Source organism: Trypanosoma conorhini (assembly GCF_003719485.1).
Source record: "Trypanosoma conorhini strain 025E chromosome Unknown Tco_14.4_contig_00328, whole genome shotgun sequence".
Lineage (NCBI taxonomy): Eukaryota > Euglenozoa > Kinetoplastea > Trypanosomatida > Trypanosomatidae > Trypanosoma > Trypanosoma conorhini.
The window spans coordinates 1,809-16,156 of NW_021704415.1; the positions used below are offsets into that span (position 1 = coordinate 1,809).

Below are 14,348 nucleotides of genomic sequence, written 5' to 3' on the forward strand. Positions count from 1 at the left end.
CGCCTTCGCTGCGCTTTCCCTGTACCTTCTTTTGCTGTTGCTTTGTTGGCGCTGCTGGGTGTTTTTCTTTTTTGTTTGTAAGCCTTATTCGCTTCCTTCTAATGGTATTTTTTTGTTACCTTGAAGGTTAGTATAATGAGGCGAGAGCTTTTGGTTTTGCTTACGTGTGCTTAGTTTTTTTTTTTTTGCTCCTAGTTGTTCTGGACTGTTTTTTTTGTGTCTTTTTGTTGTTCTCCGTTTTTTTTTATTTCCTTCTTCTTCGTCTTCTGCGTGTGTGTTTCCTTTTGTGTTTGTTTTGGCTGTGGTTTTTTTTCTCTGTACGACGATAGTTGGACCTGAGTGATATTTCTGCTAGTCATGAAGTACGTTGGTGCGCTTGATCAGGGCACAACGTCGACCCGCTTCATTATTTTTGACGAGAGGCAGCGCATGGTTGCGCGGCATCAGATTCCGCTTACCCAGTTGACGCCGCGGGCGGGCTGGGTTGAGCATGACCCAATGGAGCTCTTTCACGCCAGCTGCACGTGCATCGCCGCTGCGATGGAGGGTTTGCGGAGGAAGGTGCCTTCTTTTCTGAAACTCGAGGCCATCGGTATTACGAACCAGCGTCAGACGACGGTAGCATGGGATCGTGTGACGCAGAAGCCTTTGTGTGATGCGATTGTGTGGAATGACCTGCGCACGTATGAAGTGACTTCGCGTGTGTTAAAGGGGGTGGGTGGTGGCGATCCCTTGTTTGCCGCCAAAACGAACGGCTTGCGGGTAAGCACGTTTTTTTCTGCCTTCAAGATGCGCTGGATGCTCGACAACGTTGCGAATGTGGCCGAGGCGCGTCGGCGTGGCACTCTCTGCTTTGGAACCGTGGACTCTTGGTTGCTCTGGAACCTGAGTGGAGGGAAGGTGTTCGCGACGGATGTGGCAAATGCGTCATGCACGTTTTTGATGGATATACGCACGTGCAAGTGGTCCGCTGAGCTTTGCCACAAACTTGGCATTCCTATGCAATGCCTGCCTGAGATTCGGAGCAACAGCGAGCTCTTTACCTATGTTGCCGAAGAGGTCGGCCTAACGGCGGCGCTGCAACACCCAACGCCAATCATGGGGTGCATAGGTGATCAGCAGGGTGCGTTGCTTGGGAACATGTGCTTCAAAAAAGGCGAAGCAAAGAATACGTACGGCACAGGCTGCTTTCTGCTTATGAATGTGGGGGAGGAGGTGCGTTTTTCAAACAACGGTCTTCTCTCCGTTGTTGCCTATCAGCTTGGCAACAAGTCTCCGTTCACTTACGCCCTCGAAGGCTCCATTGCCGGAGCTGGCTCGACGATTGAATGGTTTAAGGATAATATGAGGCTCATCAAAGACGTCTCAGAATGTGAACGTTTGGCCCAAAGTGTCTCTGACACGCAAGGTGTCATGCTCGTGCCTGCGTTTTCCGGTTTTCTGGCACCCAAGTGGGACCCTACTGCCCGTGGAACAATTGTGGGCATAACACTGAAGACAACCCGCGCCCACATCTTGCGCGCCGCGCTACTTGCCATTGCCCTCCAAGTCCTCGATGTTTTGGAGGCAATTGAGAAGGACGCGGAACTTCAGGTTCAGTTTCTTCGTGTGGATGGTGGACTAACTGCAAATCACCTTTTAATGGAGATGCAGTCAGACCTCCTGGGGATCGAACTTCGCATCCCGACGATGGCCGAGACCACGGCACTCGGTGCGGCTCTGTGCGCCGGCCTGGCGGCAGGCGTCTGGAAGTCGCTGGATGAGGCAAAAGCGGTATCGGAAAAATCGACCGTTTTGCGTGTAATTAGGCCTGCTGTGTCTGCGGATTCCAAAAAAAGGTTAACGGAACAATGGAAGCGGGCACAGCGACGCGCCAAATGGGCCAAGTTGTAATTGGCCCCGTATCCTATTTGCTTTCGCGTCTCAAGTAGTTATTGAGAACAGTTCTTTTTTTTTTTTATTGTTATTATTATTTGATTCTTTTTTTATACTTCTGAGCCACGTCGTACAGAAAATATAAAAGGAAAAAAAAAGGTTACGTTTGTGTAGCTGTGACGTAAGTACTTTTGCCGTAAGATTGTTGTGTAGTGTGTGTAAGCAACGTTGCATGCTTTTTGTATGGCTCTAAATATATTCCTCCGTTGAGCTAGGCGAAAAAGAATGATGTCAGTTGCGTGGAAGGTCCACGCTGCGGGATTTGTAGCAAATTCAAAAAAAAAAAGGAGTCTTCGCTCGACTGCCTGCGTGCCTCACCGCCGCTGTTTCCCTTTCATTTCCTTTGCTGGGGGAACAATGCACTGATATGTACAAATACATGCGTTTTGCAGCTGATGCCCTTCTTCCCTCGGACCGTGGCATATATATATATATATCTCACTCTTTCGGGTAGTGAGCAGAAGAAAGAGAGATCGATAAAGGGAAACAGACACACGGGGTATCTAACGTGGGAAGAAGATGGCAAGTGCGCAAAGAGTGAAAAAGCGGAGGGTGGAAACGTACGCAGCTGAGGAGCTGCGTGAACATATGCGTTCCTCCTGGCCAAGCGGTGTGACAGGCGAAGGGGAGGGAGCAAGAGAGAATAACGCCGAACTGTGCGTTGAGCATGACGCGCCGCACAGGCACTGTGGACTGGAACGCTGGAGTGTGCAGGGGCGCTTCGGCGAAAATCGCCGCTTCGGTTTGTTTGCCTCATTTTTCCGTTACGCGGTGACGGGGGACGAGGAGCTGTCAGACGGGGAGGACTCCGTTGTCTACGCCGCGGCCGTGTCGTGGGTAATGGTGGACCATGAGACGAAGAAGTATTACCGATTTAGCGAGCTGGATCCTCGGGCACCGATCTTGGCGGCGTACCTTGCGGCCAACGAAAAACTTGCAGGTGACGAATACTTTCTTCAGGCCCTCTCCGAGCAGTTCGTCCAAGAACGGCTGCCGTTGCCCGATCGAGCGATGACAGAGCCGGCGTCCGTGCGTGCGGGTGCGCTGGAGCTGCGGTACGGGGAGAATCAGCTGGTCGTGATCCCGAGCAAAAAGAAGAGCAAAAAAAAGTCCCTCCTTGCTACAAACTTTCCCTCAGCGGCACGACCTTTGAGACAGGGGGTGCGGACCCGCAACAGGAGGTGAGGGTGGTGGTGGCGCTTGCCCTGCACCCGACACAGCCAGCCGTGTTGCATGGAAATCAAGGTGTGCTGGGACTCGAGGACGACTGGGGTCGTGACATGTTTCACTACGTGGTTCCCCACTGCACGGTGGCGGAGGGCACCATGCGCATAATGCGCGCCTCCGATGGCTTGGAGATCGCTCACTGTCCCGAGCTGAAGGGTGCGAAACTTTGGCTGGACCACACATTTGGCTGTGCCATACCCCGGAATACTGCGGAAACGAACTATTTGCAAAAACAACGCCAACAGTGCGCGCGTTTGCCCCATTTGTGGAACCGGTGTGCCATTCAATTGGACAACGAAACGGCAGACGCCATTGGCGTCGCTTGGGCGCTGGAACTTGCAAATTGGAAGCCTGTGAAGGCCTACGCGGTGATGCAGTGTGGCACCACAGGAATTAGTGAGCATCAACACGAGGAGGTCGAGCTGGTCGCGAACACCGCGTCACAGCACCGAAGCGACGCAACCGGCACTCTCTTTACCACACAATGGACGCTGAGTACCCCGTTCCGCGATGGCGCTAAGCTGGCGGTGACGCTCGATGTCACGTTTCCCCATCAAGAGTTCATAACCCTCACCGCACAGCCAAGCATTTGGTTGGGCAGCGTGCAGGTGTCAGGCAAGATAGTCGCCGCGGATGGTACTTCAACGGAGGTCACAGGCGAGGGTTTCTTGCAATCTCGGGGAAAGGATAGTTTCAACAACTTCAAACAGACACATGGCATGATGCGGGAGGTGAGTACGGCCAGAATGGAAGATCCGGCAGTCAGCTCTATGAAGTCATTGAGTGAAATTGTAGGGGGCCCAGCAGCCTCTGCCACGAGCACCGTCAAGACGTTAATGAACTTGCAAGGACAGTCCTTGTCGGACGCGCACCTTGTGATGCTGACTAGTCTTCTCGGTGCATACGGTCAAATCTTTCACCACCCCATGGCGAAGAAGGAGGTCCTCGAAGCACTTCAATGGTGTCATGGGAAATGGCTTGGCTACTTTGGAAGTACGCCCATTGACGTCAAGACGCTAATGTTGCGGTCGTTCATGTTGCGGGAGCTCTCCTTTGTGTTGCAGAGCCGTTGCGCCGCGTGGATTCCGGCGCACGTGCAGGTTATTGATCTCGTGATGGACCCACCAAGCCACATCGAGGCAGTGGTGCTGACTGACAAGTACGCGGAAGAGTTCGTCACTCCCTCCCCTGCGCAGTTTGGGGCGGGCACCAGTAAGTTGGATCTCTCACAGCTGAGAGCGGATTTTAGTGGAACATGGATATTAGATCTGGCGCGAGGCACAGCTAACCTCAACGTCTTTCTATCCGCCCAGGGTGTCCCCGTATTGTGGCGCAACTTTGTTGCCAATGCCTTCCCCGCACTGATCATCACTGTCGACGAGGACAAACAACTTGTGAAGATGCTTCTCCAGGCCTCGTTTTTGAGGAGGCGCGAGGCCATTCCGTTGGATGGATCATACCGGGAGGGCTACTGTGCGGCCCGCGGAGGCCTCCGCACGCGGGCCTGCGTCCTGCCCGGCGGCACCGGGCTTTGCGTGGAGACGGTTTTTTCGAGTCAAATGGTAGAGCGCAAGTGGTACACCGTTGAGGACGGTGGAAAGACGCTGGTGGAGGCGATGCGGGTCTATGAGGGCAAAGACGGTGGAGAGGCAAACGGTGATCCGTGCGTGCGACCACCCATTTCTGTTTGCGTGCGGTACTTCACGCTTTGCCTTGAGAAGTCTGGGGGTTGAGCTCTCTCGCCACTTCTGACAAAACAAGAGAAAGCGAGAAAACGAAAGTAATGTAAAAGCAAAAAAAAAAAAGAAAGAGGCGCGGTCGTCATGTAGATGTTGCCGCGGGGGAACATAAACCCCCCGAGTATTGTTTGTTTGTGTTTTTCGGTGGTTTTATTTTATTTTTTCCGTGTTTTTTTTATTCTATTTTTTTCTGCGTCGGTGTTTTTTTTTTTTGCCTGCGCGTTTTTCGTTGTGTTTTGCTCTGCCACTTCATTAATCTCCCTGCGCTCTTGCAATGCCTGCAGCAACACATGCAAAAGCACACACGCGACCACCAATCTGACTGTTCGGCGCTCTACCCAAAGAATAAGTTTTGCAAGACAGAGCACACAGCACAAGCTTCCAACAACAACAACAGCAGCAACAGCGGCAGCAGCAACAACAACACGGCGGCAACGACGCGGGCGTCGTTCAGGGCAGAAAGGGGGTCGGCAGAGATGTCCACAGTGGAGGCAGCTATCGCGACCCCCGCCTCCACCGCCGTTGACTCCAAGTTTCTTGACAAGCAAAGCCGCACGATTGGCACCTATGGCCTGGAGACAATGGTGAAGCTCATTTCCTTCAAGGTGCTCATCGTCGGCTGTGGTGGGGTTGGAATTGAGGCGGCAAAGAATCTCTCCATGGCTGGGGTTCATACAATCATCCTGTGTGACCCCGCAAAGGCTACGCCAAAAGATATGGGCGTTAACTTCGCCGTCACCGAGGCGGCACTGCGTGCTGGTCTCACCCGGGCCGAGGCGTCACAGCGAATGGTCGCCGAATTGAACCCGAACGTTCGTGTGCGAGTCGTGGATGCCCTCAGCGAGGCGGTGGTGGGTCAAGTCAATGCCCTCGTCTTCACCTCTGCTGCCCCTGAGTATTCCCTGAAGACCCTCACGAGATGGAATAAGTTTTGTCACTCCCATGCACCGCCCATCTCATTTATTTTTGTCTTTCAAGGTGGCACGCTCGGGTCCGTATTTGCCGATCACGGCGCCCGCTTTACTGTAAAGGACCCGGATGGTCGCCCAATGCTGCAGAAGTCCATTGTGGAGATTCTCACGAAGCAGGACAAGACAGGCACGCCCTACACGCGTATCCGCTACGAGACACCGGAGGGCCAAACCCCTGGCGCACTCCGAGACTACACCAAGGTCAAATTTACGGAGGTGCGGGGACTGCGCAAGGCGAATGGAGAAAGCGTCAACGAGTGCGTCTTCGACGGCGTGGTGTGCCCCAACGACCCCCACGACACGGTGCGCCTCTACCCTTCCCTCGAGAGCCAGGGCTACTCTGCGTATGAGACCGGTGGCTTCATACACGAACTGAAGGAAGTATTCCAACTTGAATTTAAAACGCTCGATGAGGCCGTTGTGCGCCCTGGTCAATTTGTTCCCGTCAGTCCTATGATGGATGGATCGGAGGAGTCGCAGTGGCATCTCTTCCTGCATGCGTTACTAAGATTTGTGGATAGACACAGGAGACCTCCGAAGCTACATGATGGAAAGGAAGCAGAAGAGGTGTTGTCTCTGGCCCATGCCATTAATGTGGAGAACAAGGCAGTTAAGGATAAACTTAAGATCACGGAGCACCCAATGTTTCTGGAACCAGAAAACGAGGAGTTCCCCGCACGTCTTGCACCCCCGCCGCCGCATGTGCCACTCTGTGTGGATCGCGTGGATGAGTCTTATATTCGTACCCAGGCGCTTGTCTCCGATACGAAGCTTCAACCACTGTGCGCCTTCTTTGGGGCCGTTGTGGCTCAAGAAATTGTGAAAATGACTGGTAAATACATGCCTATTTGCCAATGGTTTCACTTTAGCTCTTCCGCTATTCTTGCGAGCAGTGCATCTTACGTGGATTCAAATGACTACAAGCCAAGTAACTCGCGCTACGACCATCTTATTGCCCTACTTGGAAGAAAGTTTCAGGAGAAGCTTGGAAATCTTCGTGTGTTTATGGTTGGCTGTGGAGCACTGGGGTGTGAGAACATCAAAAACTTTGCCCTCTGTGGAGTGGCATGTGGGCCACGTGGTTCACTCCTCGTGACCGATAATGACCGTATCGAGGTATCGAACCTCAGTCGACAGTTTCTATTCCGCGAGGAAAACGTTGGGCAGCCCAAGTCCGTCGCAGCAGCAGCACGAATGCGCACCATGAACAAGGACGCCGCTGTCGATCCTCGCCAGGACTACGTCGGCGCAAGCACGGAGCACTTGTATCATGATGTCTTCTGGAGCGGGCTGGATGTTGTGGTGAATGCCCTGGACAACATGGAGGCACGCTTGTATGTGGACCAGCAATGCGTGAAGTTTCGCAAGATTCTTGTGGAGGCCGGAACGATGGGCACGGGCGGAAATGTTGATATCATCGTACCAGGCAAGACCACCTCCTACGCGGATGGTGGTGCAGCAGACGCCTCTGGTGGTATTCCCATGTGTACCTTGCGCAATTTCCCCTACATCTTTGACCACTGCATTGAGTGGGCCCGGGCCCAATTCGATGACCTTTTCGTTTCCCCAATGCAGGCTGTGGGACAGCTCTTAGAGGACCCCAGTGGCTTCAAAGAACGCATTGAACGAGAAGTTGCCGCTGCCCAAAGTCCAGGAGAACGACTCAGCCTGGTCGAAAAGCATCTTGGTATCTTGCATACGCTACAACGGGTGCTTGCTATCATTTCTGCCGGAGTTGACATGGAAAAATGCTTCCAATGTGCGTGGGAGGTGATGTTTCACCTGTTCCGGGATCGTATTATGGATCTGCAGCGCTCCTTCCCGCGTAATGCCAAGAAAAAGAACGGGGAAGACTTTTGGTCTGGTCATCGTAAATACCCAACGGCGTTGAACGTTGACCCGGCAAACATTGCGTCTAACAAGGACGCAGTCGAATTTCTCATTGCCGGTGCCAACTTGTTCGCATGTATGTACGGTGTGCACCCGCGCAAGCATGAGCCCCGCTTCAACGATGAAAATAATCGTTGGATGCGACAGTACCGCTCTATGGAGTGGCTAAATAAAATGCTTGCGAGACGTGCAGTGCCCGTGTACCACCCTGGCGCCGTGGATGGTCTCGAAGATGATCTCATGGACGCCGTGCAGGCGCACGCCGAGGGCGATACGGCGGGAACGAAGGAGCAGCAGCTGCAAGATGTGCTCTGCAATATCGTCAGTGTGGCGGAGCGTTGTCGCGAGACAAGGGCTGTCCCACTGGAGTTTGAAAAGGATGATGATGATAACTTTCATATTGATTTTGTGGCCGCCGCAAGCAATCTTCGTGCATCGAACTACGATATTCCGACACAGGATCGGATGAAGGTAAAACTTGTTGCAGGAAAGATTATTCCGGCCATTGCAACAACGACCGCGGCTGTTACGGGGCTCGCGCTTATCGAGTACTTTAAAGCCCTTCAAGAGAAGGACATTTCCTGCCTCCGCAATGGAATGATTGACGTGGGGACAAACTACTACGTTCTCTTTGAGCGCGACACCCCTATTAAGAACCGTACCAAGGTCATCAGCACATACCTCCCTGAGCAAGACTACACGTACAAGAAGAAGCTTATTCGCGTGCCAGACGGCTTCACGAAGTATGATACCATTGATGTTTCCCTGACGACAAGCACGACGGTGCAGGAATTTGTCACAATGCTCGAGGCACAACTGAATGCCGCCCTACCGCCAGGCACGGAAGGCGCGTGTGAGGTGATTGGTATCGGTGTTGGCAAAGGCATGCTGTGGAACGGGTCGAAGAGGCACGCAAACACAAACCTCCCGCTCATGCAATTGATTGAGCGACAGAAGTTGGCAGAGGCTGGCGGGAAACTCCCGCGGCCGTTTTGGCAGAACCGCACGCAGTTCTGTGAGCTTGCCGTAACGGTGTCTTTGGATGACGGGGACACAAGTGTGGATGAGACGGACGTGGAGACTGCCATGATCCGTCTCCGCATCACGCCGTAACGAACTTGAAGGACCGACAGAAGCTTCTGGTGTCACGGATAAGGATGAACGATGCGGCAGCGAAAAAGAAGGAATGAAAGAATGGAGAAAGGGGAGAAAGGGGAGAGAAGGGGGGGGAGCAATGCTAATTGGTGGGTGGAAAGAGGAGGACGAAGGGGCTGAGTAAGTGAAGAAAGGAGAAGGAGGAGGAGGGTGAATACGACGTTGAGCAGTGTAAGCCTGTTATTGGGGGAGGGGGAAAGCTAACGAATATAAAGGAAGAAAATGTTGGCTTTGTTATATTCTGAAAAATCCAGCGGGAATAGGTCTGGGGAGTAGCGGGTCCTTTTCATCGCAAAGGGTGGGCGCCGTCGGGCGAGGGCGAAGCGTGAGAGACGTTGTTCTTATTGCGGTTATTTGGGGAGGGGCGCGCGCCCTTGCCTTGATGTAGCTAGAGGCGGAACGACACAGTTACTTTCGCTTCTAAGCACTCCCTCCCTCTTCTGCCTGTTTTTGTCAATCTTCCACCTTTGTGCGTGGGCGTCATTCGCTTTGTTGGCTCTTGTTGATGCTCATTCGCCTGCATTTTCTGTCTTTCTTTCTTGTCAGCAAAAGGGTGGAAAAACGGTGCAGGCAAGCGTTGCCCACTCATTGTTCACCATGAGAAGAGTCCATCCCACTTCACTGTTACTGGCTGGGGTGAGTGTATTGGTGTCATTTCTGTGTGGAGCGTTTGGCAGAACCTTGGGGACAGTGGTGGTGACATGTGCTTAACGGTGCCCCTTGATAAAGGTGCTCCGAGGCTGTCACTTGGTTGTGTCAGACCTGCGGTTCTGGGGAGTTGTCATTTGTTTTGGCGCCGTCCTCTCAGAAGCTTCTCAAGCGGGGTGGAGGAAGGCTTGGGCGGAGTGGCAAAGTTCAGTAACAACGCCTTGTGTCTACCATTCTGCGAAGCGAAGTAAATGGTATCCCCGCTTAGGCATTGACGGCGTCAGCTACCGCGACACGCCTTCCTTCGTTTAGTTTGTGGGGGAGTTTAAAAAGGAACGGTGAGGATCTTACATGTGGCTCCCCAGTCCTCCATCTCTTCTTGTGTATCTCCCTTCTGGGTAGAGAATATACTCTGCTCTTTTGGTGCTTCCTTTTTCTTCCTTGAACTTTTTTGTATTGTTGTTGTTGTTTTTTTTTCTTCTTTTATTGTGCGGTCGCGAGACGCGTCGCCGTCTCTTCTCGGCAACAATTGCGAAAGTGTTGCGTGGGGGGCTACGGAGGCGGGGGGAAAAAGGTCCACGGCGTGCACCTCTTCTTTACGGGGCAATAGGCGAGCGAAACAGCATAGAGGCGGCAAACACACACACACACACATACACACACACAAAAGGGCATACGGGGGATCAGCACTGTATTCGTCCTCAACAGGCGCCACCCGCATTATTCCTGTTGTTCTTGCAGACATTGAGAGATAGATAGATATATATATTTATAGTCTTAGACGCCGGAGGTGTGGCGAGAAGAAATATATTATGGTGGCTACAATTACATTCAAACTTCGTTCCAGCAATCACGTTGGGATTATTGACGTTCCCCACCGCCTGATATCATGTCGTGAGATTAAGGAGGCGATTGCGACGCAGTTGAGCGGCTCCCCGGAAGAGATTGACATCTTCGTTTCAGGGAGCTCGGATTACTTGCACCCGGAGGAGGAGCTTCCCGCCTACACGGTGGTGGAGGTGGTGCGACATGTTGCCTCGGGAAGGCCTCCGCCAAGGCGCGAACGCGAAGCGCCTGCCAGTAACCCCCCAACTCAACGTGCACTGTCGAGGATGAGCACCAAAGAGGGGGAAGTCTCCGCCTCGTTGACTGAGGAAGAACGACTTGCGCAGCTAAGTGAGGCCGTGGCTGCGGAAACGGGCATTGATGAGGTAGGCAGCTGGCGAACACGTCAGACCCGCAATCGTCCCATGGGCGGGGCAATGGGAGGTCGCGAGGATACGTTTCGCCCACCACCGCCAGGGTACATTTGCCATAACTGCGGCAAGCGTGGGCACCTCATTCAGCACTGCCCGGCGGCAAAGGGGACGAAGGGACTGAAGGTGTTGTCCCTTCCAACTGGTATTCCGGAGACCATGTTGGTGGAGTGTACGATGGACGACCCAGCAGCGAAATTTGTCACACGCGATGGCCGTTTAGTGAAACGTCGGCTGGACAACTCGAGCTTCACCGGCGTTGTGACGACCGCCGCTGATCTGGCCGATGTTCCGCATGAGTCTGACACAAGTTTAAATAGCGGTGCGGGTGACCATAAGAAGAGCTCTGTCGACGGCGCTGATGCGAAGGCCAAAAAGGAGTCCAAATTTTTGTGTGGCTGGGACAAGGCACTGGCAAAGAATGCGATGAAAGCCCCTTGTTGTGCGACCCTGTTCTGTGAGACGTGTTTTAATGATAAGGTGGAGGAGTTGATTGGCCGCGACGACGCTGAAGGGGAGCCGCTTCTGTGTCCCGGCTGCAATAAACCTCTCTCTGTGTGCGACGTCGCTCCGGCGGTGGAGGAGCGAAAAATTATTGAATCCCTCCATTCCCGGAAGCGTGGAAGAGAGCTATGAGGAGGCTGGGGGAGGCACTGTAGGGCGGGAACTGGAACAAAAAGAGGTGAAATAAAGGAAACGAGGGAGAGAGCGTTTGCCGCGTGGGTGTGATGGTACCCCGCTGTTTGTTCAAAGTAGGGGTAGTAGCGAAAAACACACACAAAAAAGGGGGAAAAACACAGGAGGTAAGCAACGATTAACTTGGGTCTGTTTCTCCCCAGCAGAACAGCTTTATTTTGTCCCTTATACATTCTCTTGCGAGCTCATACGAGACGTTTATTTTGCCACCACTGTGGGGTGGCTGTGTCTACTCACGTGGGGGTGCTACTATCCCGCTCTCGTTGTTTGTCTCCGCTTTTTTTTATTTATTTGCTTTATTGGCCCCTTTTCTCTCGGTGCTACTCGTGCCAAGGTGCGGATCGCCGACACTTGTAGCAGCAGACGGAATATTGTGGGGAACAAAAAAAAGGTTCCTTTTACATCAAATAGTTGTTCCTGTTGTTTTTTTATTTGTTTTTTGTCAGTTGGGGTTGAGCCGCGCGCACATCACAGATGACGAGCGTCCTCACGTATGGCGCGGTGGGGAAGAACCCCATGGCGCAGAAGTATGGCCAGATGGCGGCCGCCGCCTCTCTTTGTGGTACAAAGAATTTTGTGTACACCAAGTGTCACGATGACCCCCACGCCTTTCCGCGTCATCACCACCGCCAGAGTGATGTGCCCTGGAAAGACTCCTTCACGTGGAATAGGTTCCGCTGGTGGATTCATGACCTCCGCATGTTTGGACTTTGGGGTGCATTCCGACGGCATTACTACATTGGCGAACCTTGGCGCCGGAAGGATGAAAAGATTTTTGTCGGCAAGGATGAGAACGGAAACAAGTACTGGCTTACACGCCGCAGCCAGGGCGGCTTCACCGTCCGCATGGTAGAACCCGTGGATCCCCACTGGTTTCGTGGGCAGGCTCCACACACGGCCTCACCTATGTGGCTGAAATGGTTGCAAGGCAACGCCGCCCACACCCCGGCCCAAGTCAAGGCGAGAGGAGAATGGGGTCACAACTCCCGACTCGGCATGCCGCTGCCGTTCAATGTTAAGTACGATGAGTTTTCCCCCATCAATGCTGGTGAAATCTTCTCACGTGACCCCATGTGGGTGTCTGCGCCTGGCTTGCTAGTAAACCCAGAGCGACGTGCTTTAGAGGAGGCTGGTTACTCCCGTTGGGTGATTAACAAGGGAATGCCATTGTATATGCCTTTCTGTGGTGTACACGATTACCCAGATGAACTTGTAGAAGAATATTATAGGGGACAATGGGCCTTTGGGCGCGCCAGCAAAGGCAACGATCATGATGAATGGAGAAACTAGCCAAGAACAAAGTTGAGTTTATGCAACTATTTTGTATATTTCTCTCTGTGTGTGCGTGTTTCTCCGCCTCTCCCTGAAGTTGCCAATGTAGGTATGTGGGTTTTGGTTTAGAAGCAGAGACGTCTCTGGGTATCGGCTGGGTTTATTTGAGGGAAAAAGTTTCTGGGAATTTATTAGGGAGTTCTAGCAGTGTATGCGTGTAGTGGTCATGGCGTTGCTCCTCTGGACATATTTACGTGTATTTTGTGTCTTATGCGAATGCTTAACCCCAATTGACATGGCGTCACGGGCAGTAGTTAGTCGTGGCTACCGCTGGAAGGACGGTAGTAGCAGCCGTCGAGGTGTAGTGGTTGTTTGTCTCCTTGGTGTTTGCTTTTGGCGCATTGTACGTAGATTTCTGCCTTTCCTTGACGTCTGATCGTCATCGGTTGATTGTGGTTGCTATCAGAACCTGGTGTTGTCGTCTCTGTGAGAATTGGTGTTCTCTTCATTCCCTTTGTATCGTTTTTTTGGTTCAACAAGTGGGGTGTCCTTTTCCTTATGGGTTTTTTATTGCTTTGTCCCACCCTCCTCTTTCACTAGAATCAAGCGTAAGAGACTCCCCACGTGAGGCACCAAAAGATGAAACCTGAATGGGAAGCAGAGCACAAACTGGTGCGTGAGGTTGTCCTAGTTGCGTTTAGTCTCGGGGCCTGCTTTATGTTTGCGCTTGCGTTAATCTGCCACAGCCTTTGGTACACTGCAAGTGTCGAGGAATACGCAGCCGGTGTTTACATTTTGTGTATACCGGTGCTTTTTCACATGAGCGAGTTCCTAGTGGCGGCGTCCTTGGGTCGGCATGACACCCACCCAGATGCCTTCTTGCTGTTCAACTCAAAGGCGTACACGGCGGCCATCTCTGCGGCGTGGATAGAGTTCTTTGTAGAGTGGCTTCTCGTCCCGGAATGCTGGAAGGTGTCCAGAGATTCTTTTGCGGGTTGGTTCCTGCGCCTGAACTACACCAGCGTTACCCTGGTGGCCATGTTGTCTGTGGCTTTCTACCTCGTGCGTGTGGTTGGGATGCTGCAGTGTGGGCTAAACTTCTCACTGCTGATTGAGACAGAGCGGCGCGGCGGTCATATCCTCGTCGAGGATGGAATTTACGCTGTGCTGCGTCATCCAGCCTACTTTGGTTTCTTTTGGCGAACCCTTCTCTCACAGCTGGTGCTGGCAAACCCGTTGTGTTTTGTTATATACGCCGGCGTCATGTGGGATTTTTTTCGCAAGCGGATCGCCTACGAGGAAGCCCTGCTGGAAAGTGGGAAATTCTTTGGCAAGCGATACACGGCGTATAAAGCGAAAACGGTGGTGGGCATTCCCTTGATTCACTGAGAAGGCCATGGCTTGCTATCTGCGTGTGTGCGTCTCACGGTGCTCATTTATAGCGAAGAAAAAATTAAAGAAAAGAAAAGGAAGAAAGCAAACAAAAAAAGAAAACAGAAGCAGGAAAGTGACGGAACACATGTTTTCCTTCTTCCAGTATGATTTTCCGGCCGTTTTTT

The 14,348-nt window shown here is 52.6% G+C and overlaps 7 protein-coding genes across 7 annotated transcripts, besides 8 other annotated features; all 7 read left to right on the forward strand.

The window, feature by feature from the left end:
- Positions 1-357: 357 nt before the first annotated feature.
- Tco025E_05536 (putative glycerol kinase, glycosomal) lies at positions 358-1,893 on the forward strand (the record flags this gene model as incomplete). The annotated part of the gene is made up of 1 exon (XM_029372430.1): positions 358-1,893. The coding sequence occupies one exon, from the start codon at positions 358-360 to the stop codon at positions 1,891-1,893; it is 1,536 nt and encodes a 511-aa protein (XP_029227461.1).
- A 51-nt stretch (positions 1,894-1,944) lies between these two features.
- Positions 1,945-1,989: a microsatellite.
- Positions 1,990-2,454: 465 nt separating this feature from the next.
- Tco025E_05537 (uncharacterized protein) lies at positions 2,455-3,120 on the forward strand (the record flags this gene model as incomplete). The annotated part of the gene is made up of 1 exon (XM_029372431.1): positions 2,455-3,120. One exon carries the CDS (start codon positions 2,455-2,457, stop codon positions 3,118-3,120), a length of 666 nt encoding a protein of 221 aa, XP_029227462.1.
- A 95-nt stretch (positions 3,121-3,215) lies between these two features.
- Tco025E_05538 (uncharacterized protein) lies at positions 3,216-4,895 on the forward strand (the record flags this gene model as incomplete). The annotated part of the gene is made up of 1 exon (XM_029372432.1): positions 3,216-4,895. One exon carries the CDS (start codon positions 3,216-3,218, stop codon positions 4,893-4,895), a length of 1,680 nt encoding a protein of 559 aa, XP_029227463.1.
- A 36-nt stretch (positions 4,896-4,931) lies between these two features.
- Positions 4,932-4,973: a sequence feature (A-rich).
- A 310-nt stretch (positions 4,974-5,283) lies between these two features.
- Positions 5,284-5,327: a microsatellite.
- A 50-nt stretch (positions 5,328-5,377) lies between these two features.
- On the forward strand, positions 5,378-8,875 carry Tco025E_05539 (putative ubiquitin-activating enzyme e1; the record flags this gene model as incomplete). Its single annotated transcript, XM_029372433.1, has 1 exon — positions 5,378-8,875. One exon carries the CDS (start codon positions 5,378-5,380, stop codon positions 8,873-8,875), a length of 3,498 nt encoding a protein of 1,165 aa, XP_029227464.1.
- Positions 8,876-9,017: 142 nt separating this feature from the next.
- Positions 9,018-9,067: a sequence feature (GA-rich).
- A 945-nt stretch (positions 9,068-10,012) lies between these two features.
- Positions 10,013-10,053: a microsatellite.
- Positions 10,054-10,199: 146 nt separating this feature from the next.
- Positions 10,200-10,231: a microsatellite.
- A 77-nt stretch (positions 10,232-10,308) lies between these two features.
- Positions 10,309-10,340: a microsatellite.
- A 37-nt stretch (positions 10,341-10,377) lies between these two features.
- On the forward strand, positions 10,378-11,457 carry Tco025E_05540 (nucleic acid binding protein; the record flags this gene model as incomplete). Its single annotated transcript, XM_029372434.1, has 1 exon — positions 10,378-11,457. The coding sequence occupies one exon, from the start codon at positions 10,378-10,380 to the stop codon at positions 11,455-11,457; it is 1,080 nt and encodes a 359-aa protein (XP_029227465.1).
- Positions 11,458-11,991: 534 nt separating this feature from the next.
- Tco025E_05541 (NADH:ubiquinone reductase (H(+)-translocating)) lies at positions 11,992-12,807 on the forward strand (the record flags this gene model as incomplete). The annotated part of the gene is made up of 1 exon (XM_029372435.1): positions 11,992-12,807. The coding sequence occupies one exon, from the start codon at positions 11,992-11,994 to the stop codon at positions 12,805-12,807; it is 816 nt and encodes a 271-aa protein (XP_029227466.1).
- Positions 12,808-13,428: 621 nt separating this feature from the next.
- Positions 13,429-14,178, forward strand: Tco025E_05542 (prenyl protein specific carboxyl methyltransferase; the record flags this gene model as incomplete). Its single annotated transcript, XM_029372436.1, has 1 exon — positions 13,429-14,178. The coding sequence occupies one exon, from the start codon at positions 13,429-13,431 to the stop codon at positions 14,176-14,178; it is 750 nt and encodes a 249-aa protein (XP_029227467.1).
- A 54-nt stretch (positions 14,179-14,232) lies between these two features.
- Positions 14,233-14,289: a sequence feature (A-rich).
- The last annotated feature ends 59 nt before the right edge of the window (positions 14,290-14,348 follow it).